The following is a 15874-nucleotide window of genomic DNA, read 5'->3' as shown; positions in this document are numbered from 1 at the left end:
ATCAATGACAGCGCCACTGTGAAGAACGGGGAAGCTGTGTTTACACTCGCCTCTCCCTGTGACCAATCGCGGGACACCGGCGGCAAACGGGTCCCGCGGTGGGTCGCGTGTGCTTGCCGGCGGCGCAACCCACGGCTGGGCTCTTAAAAGCAACGTACCTGTACGTGATTGTGCCATTCTGACGACGTATAGCGGCGTTAGGCGGTCCTTAAGTGGTTAAGCCCCAGGCCTGTTTTTCATACTTAAAAACTTTTTTTTTTTGTTAGAAAAAAAATGTATAATGTTTGGGGGTTCTAGGTAATTTTCTAACGCCCTAGAGAATAAAATGGCGGTCGTTGCAATACTTTCTGTCACACCGTATTTGCTCAGCGGGCTTACAAGCGCACTTTTTTTTTTTTTTTAGGTAAAATTCACTTTTTTTTATTAAAAAATAAGACAACAGTAAAGTCAGCCCAATTTTTTTTTTATTGTGAAAGATAAATGTTACGCCGAGTAAATTGATACCCAACATGTCACGCTTCAAAATTGTGCCCACTCGCGGAATGGCGTCAAACTTTTACCCTAGGCGACGTTTAAAAAAAATTCGACAGGTTGCATGTTTTGAGTTACAGAGGAGGTCTAGAATTATTGCTCTCGCTCTACCGATCGCGGCGATACCTCACATGTGTGGTTTGACTTTAAAAAAAATATATATATAAAAATTATTATTTATTTTACTAGATTTTATTTTTACACTGTTTAAAAAAATAAATATATATAAAATGTGATCACTTTTATTCCTATTACAAGGAATGTAAACATCCCTTGTAATAGAAAAAAGCATGACAGGTCCTCTTATATATGAGATCTGGGGATCAAAAAGACCTCACATCTCATATTTACACTAAAATGCACAAAAATATAAAATAAAAATAAAGATTTACCGCGATCGTCAGAGCGAGAGCAATAATTCTAGCCCTAGACCTCCTCTGTAACTCCAAACGTGCAACCTGTAGAATTTTTTACCGCTTTAAGGACCGCCTCCTGCAGATATACGTCAGTAGAATGGCACGGCTGGGCACAAGCACGTATCTGTACGTCCTCTTTAAGTGCCCAGCCGTGGGCGCACGCGCCCGTGACCCAGTCCGAAGCTCCGTGACCGCGGGACCCGATCGCCATTGGAGTCCCGCGATCGGTCCTCCGAAGCTGGGGGAGAGGTGAGTGTAAACACGGCTTCCCCGTTCTTCACTGTGGCGGCGTCATTGATCGTGTGTTCCCTGATATAGGGAGACACAATCAATGACTTCACACGTCCAGCCCCGCCCCCCCTACAGTTAGAAACACACATGAGGTCACACTTAACCCCTTCAGCGCCCCCTTGTGGTTAACTCCCAAACTGCAATTGTCATTTTCACAGTAATCGGTGCATTTTTAGAGCATTTTTTGCGGTGAAAATGACAATGGTCCCAAAAATGTGTCAAAATTGTCCCAAGTGTCCGCCATAATGTCGCAGTCATGAAAGAAAAAACGCTGATCGCCGCCATTAGTAGTAAAAAAAAAAATTATTAAAAATGCAATAAAACTATCCCCTATTTTGTAAACGCTATACATTTTGCGCAAACCAATCGATAAACGCTTATTGCGTTTTTTGTTACCAAAAATATGTAGAAGAATACGTATCGGCCTAAACTGAGGAAAACTTTTTTTTTTTTATATATTTTTGAGGGATATTTATTATAGCAAAAAGTAAAAAATATTGCATTTTTTTCAAAATTGTCGCTCTATTTGTTTATAGCGCTAAAAATAAAAACCGCAGAGGTGATCAAATACCACCAAAATAAAGCTCTTTTTGTGGGGAAAAAAGGACGCCAATTTTGTTTGGGAGCCACGTCGCACGACCGCGCAATTGTCAGTTAAAGCGACGCAGTGCCGAATTGCAAAAACTGGCCGGGTCCTTTACCTGCATAAAGGTCCGGGGCTTACGTTGTTAAACGTCGCCTATGGAGATTTGAAAGGGTAAAAGTTTGTCGCCATTCCACGAGCGGACGCAATTTTGAAGCGCGACATGTTGGGTATCAATTTACTCGGTGTAACATTATCTTTCACAATATAAAAAAAAAATTGGGCTAACTTTACTGTTGTTTTTTTTTCCCCCCAAAAAAAGTGCACTTGTAAGACCGCTGTGCTAATACGATGTGACAGAAAGTATTGCAACGACCGACATTTTATTCTCTAGAGCAGGGATCCTCAAACTACGGCCCTCCAGCTGTTGTAGAACTACACATCCCATGAGGCATTGTAAAACTCTGACATTCACAGACATGACTAGGCATGATGGGAAATGTAGTTCCTGAACAACTGGAGGGCCGTAGTTTGAAGACCCCTGATCTAGGGCAGTGTTTCTCAACTCCAGTCCTCGAGGCGTCCCAACAGGTCATGTTTTCAGGCTTTCCATCATTTTGCACAGGTGATTTGATCAGTTTCACCACCTTGGTAATTACCACAGCCTTTTCATCTGGGGGAAATCCTGAAAACATGACCTGTTGGGGCGCCTTGAGGACTGGAGTTGAGAAACACTGCTCTAGGGAGTTAGAATAAAAAATATATACAATGTTTGGGGGTTCTTATTAGAGGGAAGGAGATGGCAGTGAAAACACTGGGGAAGATTCGAATTGCTGGTTTACTTGTCTGTCATGCCAACGGCCACCACAAGATGGCGCCAAATAACAGAAGGAAGCTTAGGCCTGCAGAAGGCCGCAGAGCCGCGGCCTCAATTACCGTTCGGTGACTTGTCCTCAATGTTCCCCTATGGGGGAAGTTCCTTCACTGACTGCGCAGGCGCAAACTTCCCGACGGAAATCTCCGAACCTCGCCCGGCATCCAGGCTCATTCTTTAACATCCCCGTGGATTGGAGGATGTTAAAAAAAGAGCCAGGAGGCCGAGCGAGCGAAGCGAGCCATCTGAGCGCAGCGAGGACGTGAGGCGGACTGGCCACTTTCCTCTAAATTCACGTCGCCCTGGATGCCGGCCGCCGTTCGGGGATTTCCGTCAGCAAGTTTGCACCTGCGCAGTGCTTGAAGGAACTTTCCTGATAGCTGGAACCATCTCAGCACATCAGTTCGCGCATGCGCTGGAACTTCCATGATACCTGGAACCAGCACGGCAGATCACCGGCGCGGCCCAACGCGATCACACAGCGGGGAAGGTTGGGTGTCTCAGTGCGCTCCCCACCTTGCGATCGCGTCGGCCGGTAATTGAGGCCGCGGCTTTGCGGTCTTCTGCAGGCATAAGCTTCCTTCCCCAAGCGCCAGGTCACTAATTCCAGTAGCAATTGCGACCGGATTTTGTCGAACCCTGATATGCTGTATATACACACACACTTAGTATATAACTAGATCTAGGCATAAGGGAGCCACAAATGACCGTCACACGTCCATTACATAAAATAAATCGTATTATTCTTACCGATTTCCAGCTGTTGGATTTTAGGACGAAAGTCTGCGATGTCGACATGCCCGGGGTCTCTTTGTAGTCATTCAGGAGCCTCAGGATGGGGTACTGGGTGCTGTATCTGTTATTACACATAAAGAAAATGTTATTTCAGAACTACGGGGGCTTTACAGAAACCCGTCCTCCCTCTACAGCCCACCCTTCCTGTCCAGGTACAGAGTGGAGTCCGGGTGGGGGAAGTGGAGTCCGGGTGGGGGAGTGGAGTCCGGGTGGGGGAGTCCGGGTGGTGGAGTGGAGTCTGGGTGGGGGAGTGGAGTCTGGGTAGGGGAGTGGAGTCTGGGTAGGGGAGTGGAGTCTGGGTAGGGGAGTGGAGTCTGGGTGGGGGAGTGGAGTCTGGGTGGGGGAGTGGGAGTGGAATCCGGGTGGGGGAGTGGGAGTGGAGTCCGGGTGGGGGAGTGGGAGTGGAGTCCGGGTGGGGGAGTGGAGTCCGGGTGGGGGAGTCCGGGTGGTGGAGTGGAGTCTGGGTGGGGGAGTGGAGTCTGGGTAGGGGAGTGGAGTCTGGGTAGGGGAGTGGAGTCTGGGTAGGGGAGTGGAGTCTGGGTGGGGGAATGGAGTCTGGGTGGGGGAGTGGGAGTGGAATCCGGGTGGGGGAGTGGGAGTGGAGTCCGGGTGGGGGAGTGGGAGTGGAGTCCGGGTGGGGGAGTGGGAGTGGAGTCCGGGTAGGGGAGTGGAGTCCGGGTGGGGAGAGGTGGGTTCTCTATAGGTTTTCACTGGAACCCTGAGGAGATACTGGTTGACCACCAATACAATAACGCCAGCTACTCTGTATCATCCATTGCAATGATTCTATGAACTACAAAACAGGTTACAGTAATAAGCCAACACATTTCCCATGATGCTCCACTACGCTGCAGAGAACAGGAGCATCATGGGAAATGTAGTTCCAAAACATCTGGGGTGCCGAGGTTCGCTTTACTCCTAGCATGTCGCTATAAGGCTTCGGCTGAAACGCATGAACATCTTATTGCTGTAATCTGATGTGTAAGTTATTAGACATGAACAGAAGGAAAAAAAGTTTATTTTAATTAATTTGTTCAGTTAAATACATTTTTGAGATCTAGTTTAGTTTATTTGTTTTCAAAAACGATTGAAATTGTGCAAGATGGTTATATTCTATTTTATTCTATTATTTTTTTCTATTCTCTTTTTCGAATCTCAGACGAAATTTGGTTTACTTTGTTACCATTAGAATTTGGTACATACAACAAAAGATATCGCGGAAACTTTCAGAACATACTATGAAAAACTATATGCAGTAGAGCAGACGACTCGACCGGAGGAGGAGAAAAGAGACAAGATTTCTGGAAGAAGTAGGACTGACAAAAATGAGTCAAAACGACAGGAGTCTGATGGATCAACCTATCACAGTTAAAGAAATACAAACGGCCTTGACGGCCAGTGTGTCAGGCAAAAGCCCAGGGCCAGACGGCTTCACCGCCCTATACTATAAAAAATGCAAGGAGATCCTTCTCCCAGTACTTTGTAGATACTTTAACGGAATTGGAAAAGACTATTGCCTGGGTAGAGAGGCCTCGGAGGCAACTATTACAGTAATTCCCAAAGATATCAAAAACTGCGCAGGATATAGACCCATATCCCTGTTAAACGCGGATATTAAGTTGTTCTCCAAAGTACTGGCAGAAAGAATTAAAAGAGAGATGGGTAAATTGATCCAAGGGAGAGAAGGAAGGGACAACGGACTCAGAGCCTTGCTGATCCTTCAAAAAATGAAGGAAAATGGGTCCCCAGGTCTATTCCTGTCGATAGATGCCGAGAAGGCATTCGACAGGGTAGACTGGGGACTCATGTTACAAACCTTAGAAAATATGGGCTTCGGCCTGAGGATGCTAGACTGGATTAGAGCCCTTTATCGGTCACCAACGGCAAAAATAAAAGTAAATGGTAGCCTTTCAAAATCATTCACGATGAAGAACGGCACAAGGCAAGGTTGCCCCTTATCCCCACTTCTATTTGTACTATCTCTAGAACCTTTATTGGCTAGGATACGCAAAAACCCAAGCATAGAGGGAGTAAAAATCGATCAAGAAGAACATAAGCTATCTGCATTCGCGGTCCTCTTTTATGTTGTGAACCCTATAACATCAATCCCTAAGCTCTTGAACTTATGCGAGGAATATGGAGAAATCTCAAACTTTAAATTAAATCTCACTAAAACAGAAATCCTAAATGTAAACATCAATAGAACAGAGGAAAGGCTGTTAAAGCGGTTGTTCCCCCTAAAACAAATTTCTAACAATAGATTCGTAAGACCCGTTACACTGCGGGTAGGCTGGCTTTTTTTTTTTTTTTTTCGTACATACCGAGATCTCCCCGTCTCGTCCCTTGTCGGTGGGCGTTCCTAGTTGATTGACGTTCCTCGGACGGGCGCATACGTGACGTCACGACTTTCCAACAGAAGCCGAACGTCATTGCGCAGGCGCTGTATAGAGTCGGCTCTATACGGCGCATGCGCAGCGACGTTCGGCTTCTTTCGGAAAGTCGTGACGTCACGTATGCGCCCGTCCGAGGAACGTCAATCAACTAGGAACGCCCACCGACAAGGGACGAAACGCCGAGATCGAGGTATGTACTAAAAAAAAAAAGCCAGCCTACCCGCAGTGAAACGGGTCTTACGAATCTATTGTTAGCAATGTGTTTTAGGGGGAACCACCCCTTTAAGAACGGTGCTCCGACTCCCATGGGTAAAGGAACTCAAATACCTAGGGATCCGGTTGGCAAATACAATCAGGAAAATCTATGAGATCAACTATGTACCTCTATTGGGTGAAATCAAAAGGGTAAAAAACCGACAAATCTCATGGATTGGGAGAATAAACTTCTGTAAAATGGTCCTATTGCCCAAAATCGTATACAAATTTCAAATGATTCCCATGGCCCTTCCAAAGCCGCTTCTTAATATGTTAAAAAAACTTATAATGAATTACATATGGAATTTTAAGAAGCATAGAATCTCCCTACAGACTCTAAAACAACAAAAAAATAAGGGGGGACTCGCAGTGCCGGACATAAAAAAATATTATGAAGCAGTGGTGGTATCCCGCGTAGTAGAGTGGGGCCAGAGTCAACAAAGAAAAAAGGTGGGTTAGTTTAGAGAGCGCACTATCTAAGGTGAGATTAGACACAATAATAAGGAATCCCCCTCAACACAGAAAATTTAGCACGTAATAACAAAAAATGCACTTAAAATCTGGGACACAGTAAATAAACAAAATGGATAGTAAGTTTAACTCACCCCTCATAGCACTAAAAAACAACGAATACTTTGCACCAGGGAAAACACAAGTGGGAGGGAACTGGATAAAGAACGACACAGCACGACTAAGAGACGTAATTAAAGATGGACACTTGATAACATATGCGGAGTTAAAACGGAAAGAAACCCTGATGGAAATTAATGAGTGGAGATACCAACAACTCAGTCGCTTTGTCCAGAAATTACCATCCCCACTGAGAACAGGGGAACAGCTAACAGAAATGGAAAAATTATGTACAACGGAAAACGCCAAAGGCACCATATCAAAAATATATAGAATACTACTGCAGACCGACGAGAGGGAGATACCACCATTCATTGAAAAATGGGAAAAGGAACTCAAATCACAGCACGACAGGACCCAACTACAGAAAATGTGGAAACTGACACACTCCTCAGCAGGAGATAGCCGAACGGCAGAAATAAACTATAAATGTATTGCCAGATGGTATATAACCCCTAACAAATTAAGCAAATTTAACCCCTTAATTTAACCCCTTCCCGACCGCCACATGTACATATACGTCGGCAGAATGGCACGGACAGGCACATTGGCGTACCTGTACGTCCCTGCCTAGACGTGGGTCGGGGGTCCGATCGGGACCCCCCCCCGCGACTTGCGACGGTCGGGTCCCCTCGGGGAGCGGTCCGGGACGACGGCGCAGCTATTTGTTTATAGCCGCTCCGTCGCGATCGCTCCCCGGAGCTGAAGAACGGGGAGAGCCGTATGTAAACACGGCTTCCCCGTGCTTCATTGTGTCGGCGCATCGATCGCGTCATCCCCTTTATAGGGAAGACACGATCAGAGGTCATGACTACAGCCACACCCCCCTACTGTTGTAAACACACACACAGTGTACACCAAATCCTACAGCGCCCCCTGTGGTTAACTCCCAAACTGCAACTGTCATTTTCACAATAAAGAATGCATTTTAAATGCATTTTTTGCTGTGAAAATGACAAAAATCCCAAAAATGTGTAAAAATTTTCCGAAGTGTCCGCCATAATGTTGCAGTCACGAAAAAAATCGCTGATCGCCGCCATTAGTAGTAAATTAAAAAAAAAATAATAAAAATGCAATAAAACTATCCCCTATTTTGTAAACGCTATAAATTTTGCGCAAACCAATCGATAAACGCTTGTTGCGATTTTTTGACCAAAAATAGGTACAAGAATACGTATCGGCCTAAACTGAGGAAAACATTTTTTTTTATATATGTTTTTGGGGGATATTTATTATAGCAAAAAGTAAAAAATATTGCATTTTTTTCAAAATTGTCGCTCTATTTTTGTTTATAGCGCAAAAAATAAAAACCGCCGAGGTGATCAAATACCACCAAAAGAAAGCTCTATTTGTGGGGAAAAAAGGACGCCAATTTTGTTTGGGAGCCACGTCGCACGACCGCGCAATTGTCTGTTAAAGCGACGCAGTCCCAAACTGTAAAAACACCTTGGGTCTTTGGGCAGCAATATGGTTCGGGGCTTAAGTGGTTAAAGAGGGCCAATCCGAAAACTGCTGGAGAGGCTGCGAGACCCTAGGAACCATGGCACATCTATGGTGGGAATGCCCTAAAGCAAAGACTTTTTGGGAGAAGATCTTGAAGTATATAGAAGAGATAACAAAAAATAAAATAAAAAAAGATCCTTGGACGGTTCTATTCCACGGAGGCGACATAGGCCTAAGAAGATACAAGGAATCAATGGTGCCACACTTACTGAACGCGGCAAAAAGGCTAATCCCCAGAAAATGGCAAGAGACAGAATGCCCCATGATATGGGAGTGGATTGACGCCGTTGAAGAGACATATAGGATGGAAGATCTAAGGAATGGGCTGGAGGGGAACGATATAAGTAAAAGTAAAAAATGGGATGATTGGAGAGAATTTAAGAGGTCATGGAGCTATGCCGAAAATTTGAGGGCCGGTACAGAAATCCCTGAGAAAACTTTATAAAGTGGCCATATCTGGTGAGGAGGGGGGGGGGGGGGAATTAGGGGGGAGGGAGGGTAGGGGAAATTTAATAGGAAAATATATTTTGTCTGTATTCATAATTATTAAATTTATGTATATTATTTTTTTTTTTTTTTTTAAACAAAATAAGAAAATAATAAATAAAAACAAGAAATTAAATAAAAAAATAAATAAATGAGTATAAAACAAATTAAAAGTACTCCTTTACTAATGATGTAAAACCAAATAGAGACGATATGTGGGCTGGCAAAAACGAAAGCTGAGCGCTCTAAAGAAACTCCAGGAGGTGGAACCTGAAGTAAAGGAAAAAATAAAAAATAAAAAAAAAAAGGAATTTGGAAATTCAGATCCGAATCTCCCAATAATAAAAAACGTGGCTGAATTTCGATTCGGAACGAAACAAACCGCATGTCCGGTACTTGATAAAAATCATTGCAATGAATAATACCGAGGAGTCCGCTTTATTCTATTGTGGAAATTTTACTGAGGAGTTCTCACCATCCCTGTGCTGAGTTCCCGGGTCTGTACACCCGCTGTGCCCATTATGAGGGGTTCCCACCATCCCTGTGCTGAGTTCCCGGGTCTGTACACACGCTGTGCCCATTATGAGAGGTTCCCACCATCCTTGTGCTGAGTTCCCGGGTCTGTACACCCGCTGTGCCCATTATGAGAGGTTCCCACCATCCCTGTGCTGAGTTCCTGGGTCTGTACACCCGCTGTGCCCATTATGAGGGGTTCCCACCATCCCTGTGCTGAGTTCCTGGGTCTGTACACCCGCTGTGCCCATTATGAGGGGTTCCCACCATCCCTGTGCTGAGTTCCCGGGTCTGTACACACGCTGTGCCCATTATGAGAGGTTCCCACCATCCCTGTGCTGAGTTCCCGGGTCTGTACACCCGCTGTGCCCATTATGAGAGGTTCCCACCATCCCTGTGCTGAGTTCCCGGGTCTGTACACCCGCTGTGCCCATTATGAGGGGTTCCCACCATCCCTGTGCTGAGTTCCCGGGTCTGTACACACGCTGTGCCCATTATGAGAGGTTCCCACCATCCTTGTGCTGAGTTCCCGGGTCTGTACACCCGCTGTGCCCATTATGAGAGGTTCCCACCATCCCTGTGCTGAGTTCCTGGGTCTGTACACCCGCTGTGCCCATTATGAGGGGTTCCCACCATCCCTGTGCTGAGTTCCTGGGTCTGTACACCCGCTGTGCCCATTATGAGGGGTTCCCACCATCCCTGTGCTGAGTTCCCGGGTCTGTACACCTGCTGTGCCCATTATGAGGAGTTCCCACCATCCCTGTGCTGAGTTCCCGGGTCTGTACACCCGCTGTGCCCATTATGAGGGGTTCCCACCATCCCTGTGCTGAGTTCCTGGGTCTGTACACCCGCTGTGCCCATTATGAGGGGTTCCCACCATCCCTGTGCTGAGTTCCCGGGTCTGTACACACGCTGTGCCCATTATGAGAGGTTCCCACCATCCTTGTGCTGAGTTCCCGGGTCTGTACACCCGCTGTGCCCATTATGAGAGGTTCCCACCATCCCTGTGCTGAGTTCCTGGGTCTGTACACCCGCTGTGCCCATTATGAGGGGTTCCCACCATCCCTGTGCTGAGTTCCTGGGTCTGTACACCCGCTGTGCCCATTATGAGGGGTTCCCACCATCCCTGTGCTGAGTTCCCGGGTCTGTACACCTGCGGTGCCCATTATGAGGAGTTCCCACCATCCCTGTGCTGAGTTCCCGGGTCTGTACACCCGCTGTGCCCATTATGAGGGGTTCCCACCATCCCTGTGCTGAGTTCCTGGGTCTGTACACCCGCTGTGCCCATTATGAGGGGTTCCCACCATCCCTGTGCTGAGTTCCCGGGTCTGTACACCTGCTGTGCCCATTATGAGGAGTTCCCACCATCCCTGTGCTGAGTTCCCGGGTCTGTACACCCGCTGTGCCCATTATGAGGGGTTCCCACCATCCCTGTGCTGAGTTCCTGGGTCTGTACACCCGCTGTGCCCATTATGAGGGGTTCCCACCATCCCTGTGCTGAGTTCCTGGGTCTGTACACCCGCTGTGCCCATTATGAGGGGTTCCCACCATCCCTGTGCTGAGTTCCCGGGTCTGTACACACGCTGTGCCCATTATGAGAGGGTCCCACCATCCTTGTGCTGAGTTCCCGGGTCTGTACACCCGCTGTGCCCATTATGAGAGGTTCCCACCATCCCTGTGCTGAGTTCCTGGGTCTGTACACCCGCTGTGCCCATTATGAGGGGTTCCCACCATCCCTGTGCTGAGTTCCTGGGTCTGTACACCCGCTGTGCCCATTATGAGGGGTTCCCACCATCCCTGTGCTGAGTTCCCGGGTCTGTACACCTGCTGTGCCCATTATGAGGAGTTCCCACCATCCCTGTGCTGAGTTCCCGGGTCTGTACACCCGCTGTGCCCATTATGAGGGGTTCCCACCATCCCTGTGCTGAGTTCCTGGGTCTGTACACCCGCTGTGCCCATTATGAGGGGTTCCCACCATCCCTGTGCTGAGTTCCCGGGTCTGTACACCCGCTGTGCCCATTATGAGGGGTTCCCACCATCCCTGTGCTGAGTTCCCGGGTCTGTACACACGCTGTGCCCATTATGAGAGGTTCCCACCATCCTTGTGCTGAGTTCCCGGGTCTGTACACCCGCTGTGCCCATTATGAGAGGTTCCCACCATCCCTGTGCTGAGTTCCTGGGTCTGTACACCCGCTGTGCCCATTATGAGGGGTTCCCACCATCCCTGTGCTGAGTTCCTGGGTCTGTACACCCGCTGTGCCCATTATGAGGGGTTCCCACCATCCCTGTGCTGAGTTCCCGGGTCTGTACACCTGCTGTGCCCATTATGAGGAGTTCCCACCATCCCTGTGCTGAGTTCCCGGGTCTGTACACCCGCTGTGCCCATTATGAGGGGTTCCCACCATCCCTGTGCTGAGTTCCTGGGTCTGTACACCCGCTGTGCCCATTATGAGGGGTTCCCACCATCCCTGTGCTGAGTTCCCGGGTCTGTACACACGCTGTGCCCATTATGAGAGGTTCCCACCATCCTTGTGCTGAGTTCCCGGGTCTGTACACCCGCTGTGCCCATTATGAGAGGTTCCCACCATCCCTGTGCTGAGTTCCTGGGTCTGTACACCCGCTGTGCCCATTATGAGGGGTTCCCACCACCCCTGTGCTGAGTTCCTGGGTCTGTACACCCGCTGTGCCCATTATGAGGGGTTCCCACCATCCCTGTGCTGAGTTCCCGGGTCTGTACACCTGCTGTGCCCATTATGAGGAGTTCCCACCATCCCTGTGCTGAGTTCCCGGGTCTGTACACCCGCTGTGCCCATTATGAGGGGTTCCCACCATCCCTGTGCTGAGTTCCTGGGTCTGTACACCCGCTGTGCCCATTATGAGGGGTTCCCACCATCCCTGTGCTGAGTTCCCGGGTCTGTACACCTGCTGTGCCCATTATGAGGAGTTCCCACCATCCCTGTGCTGAGTTCCCGGGTCTGTACACCCGCTGTGCCCATTATGAGGGGTTCCCACCATCCCTGTGCTGAGTTCCTGGGTCTGTACACCCGCTGTGCCCATTATGAGGGGTTCCCACCATCCCTGTGCTGAGTTCCTGGGTCTGTACACCCGCTGTGCCCATTATGAGAGGTTCCCACCATCCCTGTGCTGAGTTCCCGGGTCTGTACACACGCTGTGCCCATTATGAGAGGTTCCCACCATCCTTGTGCTGAGTTCCCGGGTCTGTACACCCGCTGTGCCCATTATGAGAGGTTCCCACCATCCCTGTGCTGAGTTCCTGGGTCTGTACACCCGCTGTGCCCATTATGAGGGGTTCCCACCATCCCTGTGCTGAGTTCCTGGGTCTGTACACCCGCTGTGCCCATTATGAGGGGTTCCCACCATCCCTGTGCTGAGTTCCCGGGTCTGTACACCTGCTGTGCCCATTATGAGGAGTTCCCACCATCCCTGTGCTGAGTTCCCGGGTCTGTACACCCGCTGTGCCCATTATGAGGGGTTCCCACCATCCCTGTGCTGAGTTCCTGGGTCTGTACACCCGCTGTGCCCATTATGAGGGGTTCCCACCATCCCTGTGCTGAGTTCCCGGGTCTGTACACACGCTGTGCCCATTATGAGAGGTTCCCACCATCCTTGTGCTGAGTTCCCGGGTCTGTACACCCGCTGTGCCCATTATGAGAGGTTCCCACCATCCCTGTGCTGAGTTCCTGGGTCTGTACACCCGCTGTGCCCATTATGAGGGGTTCCCACCATCCCTGTGCTGAGTTCCTGGGTCTGTACACCCGCTGTGCCCATTATGAGGGGTTCCCACCATCCCTGTGCTGAGTTCCCGGGTCTGTACACCTGCTGTGCCCATTATGAGGAGTTCCCACCATCCCTGTGCTGAGTTCCCGGGTCTGTACACCCGCTGTGCCCATTATGAGGGGTTCCCACCATCCCTGTGCTGAGTTCCTGGGTCTGTACACCCGCTGTGCCCATTATGAGGGGTTCCCACCATCCCTGTGCTGAGTTCCCGGGTCTGTACACCTGCTGTGCCCATTATGAGGAGTTCCCACCATCCCTATGCCGAGTTCCCGGGTCTGTACACCCGCTGTGCCCATTATGAGGGGCTCCCACCATCCCTGTGCTGAGTTCCCGGGTCTGTACACCCGCTGTGCCCATTATGAGGGGTTCCCACCATCCCTGTGCTGAGTTCCCGGGTCTGTACACCCGCTGTGCCCATTATGAGGGGTTCCCACCATCCCTGTGCCGAGTTCCCGGGTCTGTACACCCGCTGTGCCCATTATGAGGAGTTCCCACCATCCCTGTGCTGAGTTCCCGGGTCTGTACACCCGCTGTGCCCATTATGAGGGGCTCCCACCATCCCTGTGCTGAGTTCCCGGGTCTGTACTCATGCTGTGCCCATTATGAGGAGTTCCCACCATCCCTGTGCTGAGTTCCCGGGTCTGTACACCCGCTGTGCCCATTATGAGGGGCTCCCACCATCCCTGTGCTGAGTTCCCGGGTCTGTACACCTTCTGTGATTATTTTGGTTGGAGTTGGGCTTTAAAATTTCTGACCTCCATTTGTTAGTGTGGACAGACATCTGGTTACAATGAGTTTGTGGAATGGGCGGGGGGATGCTGGGAGTTGTAGTCATCTGGATGCTTTACACTTACTTCCTTGTGATGACGTCCTGGGTGACGGTCTTCGACTCTCTCTGCGTGCGCAACCGGAGAAGTTCCTGCAGGAGGAGACACAGAATTTAAAGGGCCATCCTCATCTTTAAACTTCCCAACTGCCGAGTCTCAAAGTAAAACTCCGGCCTGGGCAGAGCGGGGGAAGGGTTCGAACCCTTATTATTACCCTCTGTACCCCAGCTGGAGAGATTTCACTTCTAGTGATGGGTTTAATAAAGTGTCACCAGGTGAGGAAGTGAGTGCAAATCTCCCCAGTGGGGACACAGAGAACAATAAAGTCCTGCCAGAGATCCTAACCCCTCCCCCTCCACACAGAACTAAAAAAAAAAAAAAGTTGTAGCTGGAGTTGAGCTTTAAGCTGATCTAGATCACCTTTATAAACCCGCAGCTCCCGGTTCTTTCAGGGGAGTGGAGACGGATCGTGTGAACACCGGATCAGTCTCCACTCCCATGAAAGAACCGGGAGCTGCGGGTTTATAAAGGTTTTTTATGAACGTACATTGTATGAACAGCGATCTGTCATTTCCCCGAGTAAGTCCCCTCCCCCCTTCAGTTAGAACACACTATAGCAAACACATTTAACCCCCTTGATCGCCGCCCCTAGTGTTAACCCCCTTCTTGCTAGTGACATTTTTACAGTAATTAGTGCATTTTTATAGCACTGATCGCTATAAAATTGTCAGTGGTCCCAAAAATGTGTCAAAAGTGTCCGATGTGACCACGATAATGTCGCAATCCCAATAAAATAAAATAAAAAAAAAACGCAGATCGCCGCCATTACTAGTAAAAAAAAAAAAATATATAATAAAAATGCCATAAATCTATCCCCTATTGACGCTCTTTTTTTGTTTATAGCGCCAAAAAAATGCAGAGGTGATCAAATACCACCAAAAGAAAGCGCTATTTGTGGGGGGAAGAAAAGGACGTCAATTGTGTTTGGGTACAGCGTCGCACGAGCGCGCAACTGTCAGTTAAAGTGGCGCAGTACCAAATTGTAAAACGTGCTCTGGTCAGGAAGGGGGGTAAAATCTTCTGGGGCTGAATCTGTTAACCACTTAACCCCCGGACCATATTGCTGGTCAAAGACCAGAGCACTTTTTGCGATTTGGCACTGCGTCGCTTTAACTGACAATTGCGCGGTCGTGCGACGTGGCTCCCAAACAAAATCGGCGTCCTTTTTTTCCCCACAAATAGAGCTTTCTTTTGGTGGTATTTGATCACCTCTGCGCTTTTTAGTTTTTGCGCTATAAACAAAAGTAGAGCGTCAATTTTGAAAAAAATGAATATTTTTACCATAATAAATATCCCCAAAAATATATAAATAAAACGATTTTTTTCCTCAGTTTAGGCCGATACGTATTCTTCTACCTATTTTTCTGAAAAAAAAAAAACACAATAAGCGTTTATTGATTGGTTTGCGTAAAAGTTATAGCGTTTACAAAATAGGGGATAGTTTTATGGCATTTTTCTTAATATGTTTATTTTACTAGTAATGGCGGCGATCCGCAATTTTTTTTTTCGGTACTGCGACATTATGGCGGACACTTTGGACACTTTTGACACATTTTTGGGACCATTGGCATTTTTATAGCGATCGGTGCTATAAAAATGCATTGGATTGCTATAAAAATGCCACTGGCAGGGGAGGGGTTAACACTAGGGGGCGGGGTTAAGTATGTTCCCTGGGTGTGTTCTAACTGTAGGGGGGGGGAACTCACTAGGGAAAATTACCGATCGTCTGTTTATACATTGTATGAACAGAAGATCAGCATTTCCCCCCTGACAGGACCGGGAGCTGTGTGTTTACACACCCAGCTCCCGGTCCTCGCTCTGTAACGAGCGATCACTACCACCGGGCGCGCGGGAGTCAGGAGCGAGTGCTCTAGCGCAGTAGAGAAAAAAAAATCATAATCTGACCCAATATAAATGAG

At 48.5% G+C, this 15874-nt stretch overlaps 1 protein-coding gene across 1 annotated transcript in view; it reads right to left on the bottom strand.

Moving 5' to 3' along the window:
- Positions 1–3445: 3445 nt before the first annotated feature.
- POF1B (POF1B actin binding protein) overlaps positions 3446–15874 on the bottom strand; it is a gene marked incomplete at its 3' end in the record, with an annotated part of 175645 nt that continues 163216 nt past the window's right edge. The window contains 2 exon segments of the mRNA XM_040325044.1: positions 3446–3551; positions 13923–13987. Of these exon segments, the coding sequence (XP_040180978.1) occupies positions 3446–3551; positions 13923–13987 (171 nt within the window).

The sequence above is a fragment of the Rana temporaria genome, chromosome 9 (assembly GCF_905171775.1).
Source record: "Rana temporaria chromosome 9, aRanTem1.1, whole genome shotgun sequence".
Classification (NCBI taxonomy): domain Eukaryota; kingdom Metazoa; phylum Chordata; class Amphibia; order Anura; family Ranidae; genus Rana; species Rana temporaria.
Note: the sequence above shows the minus strand (reverse complement) of the source record. Positions and strands in the feature narration are given on the sequence as shown.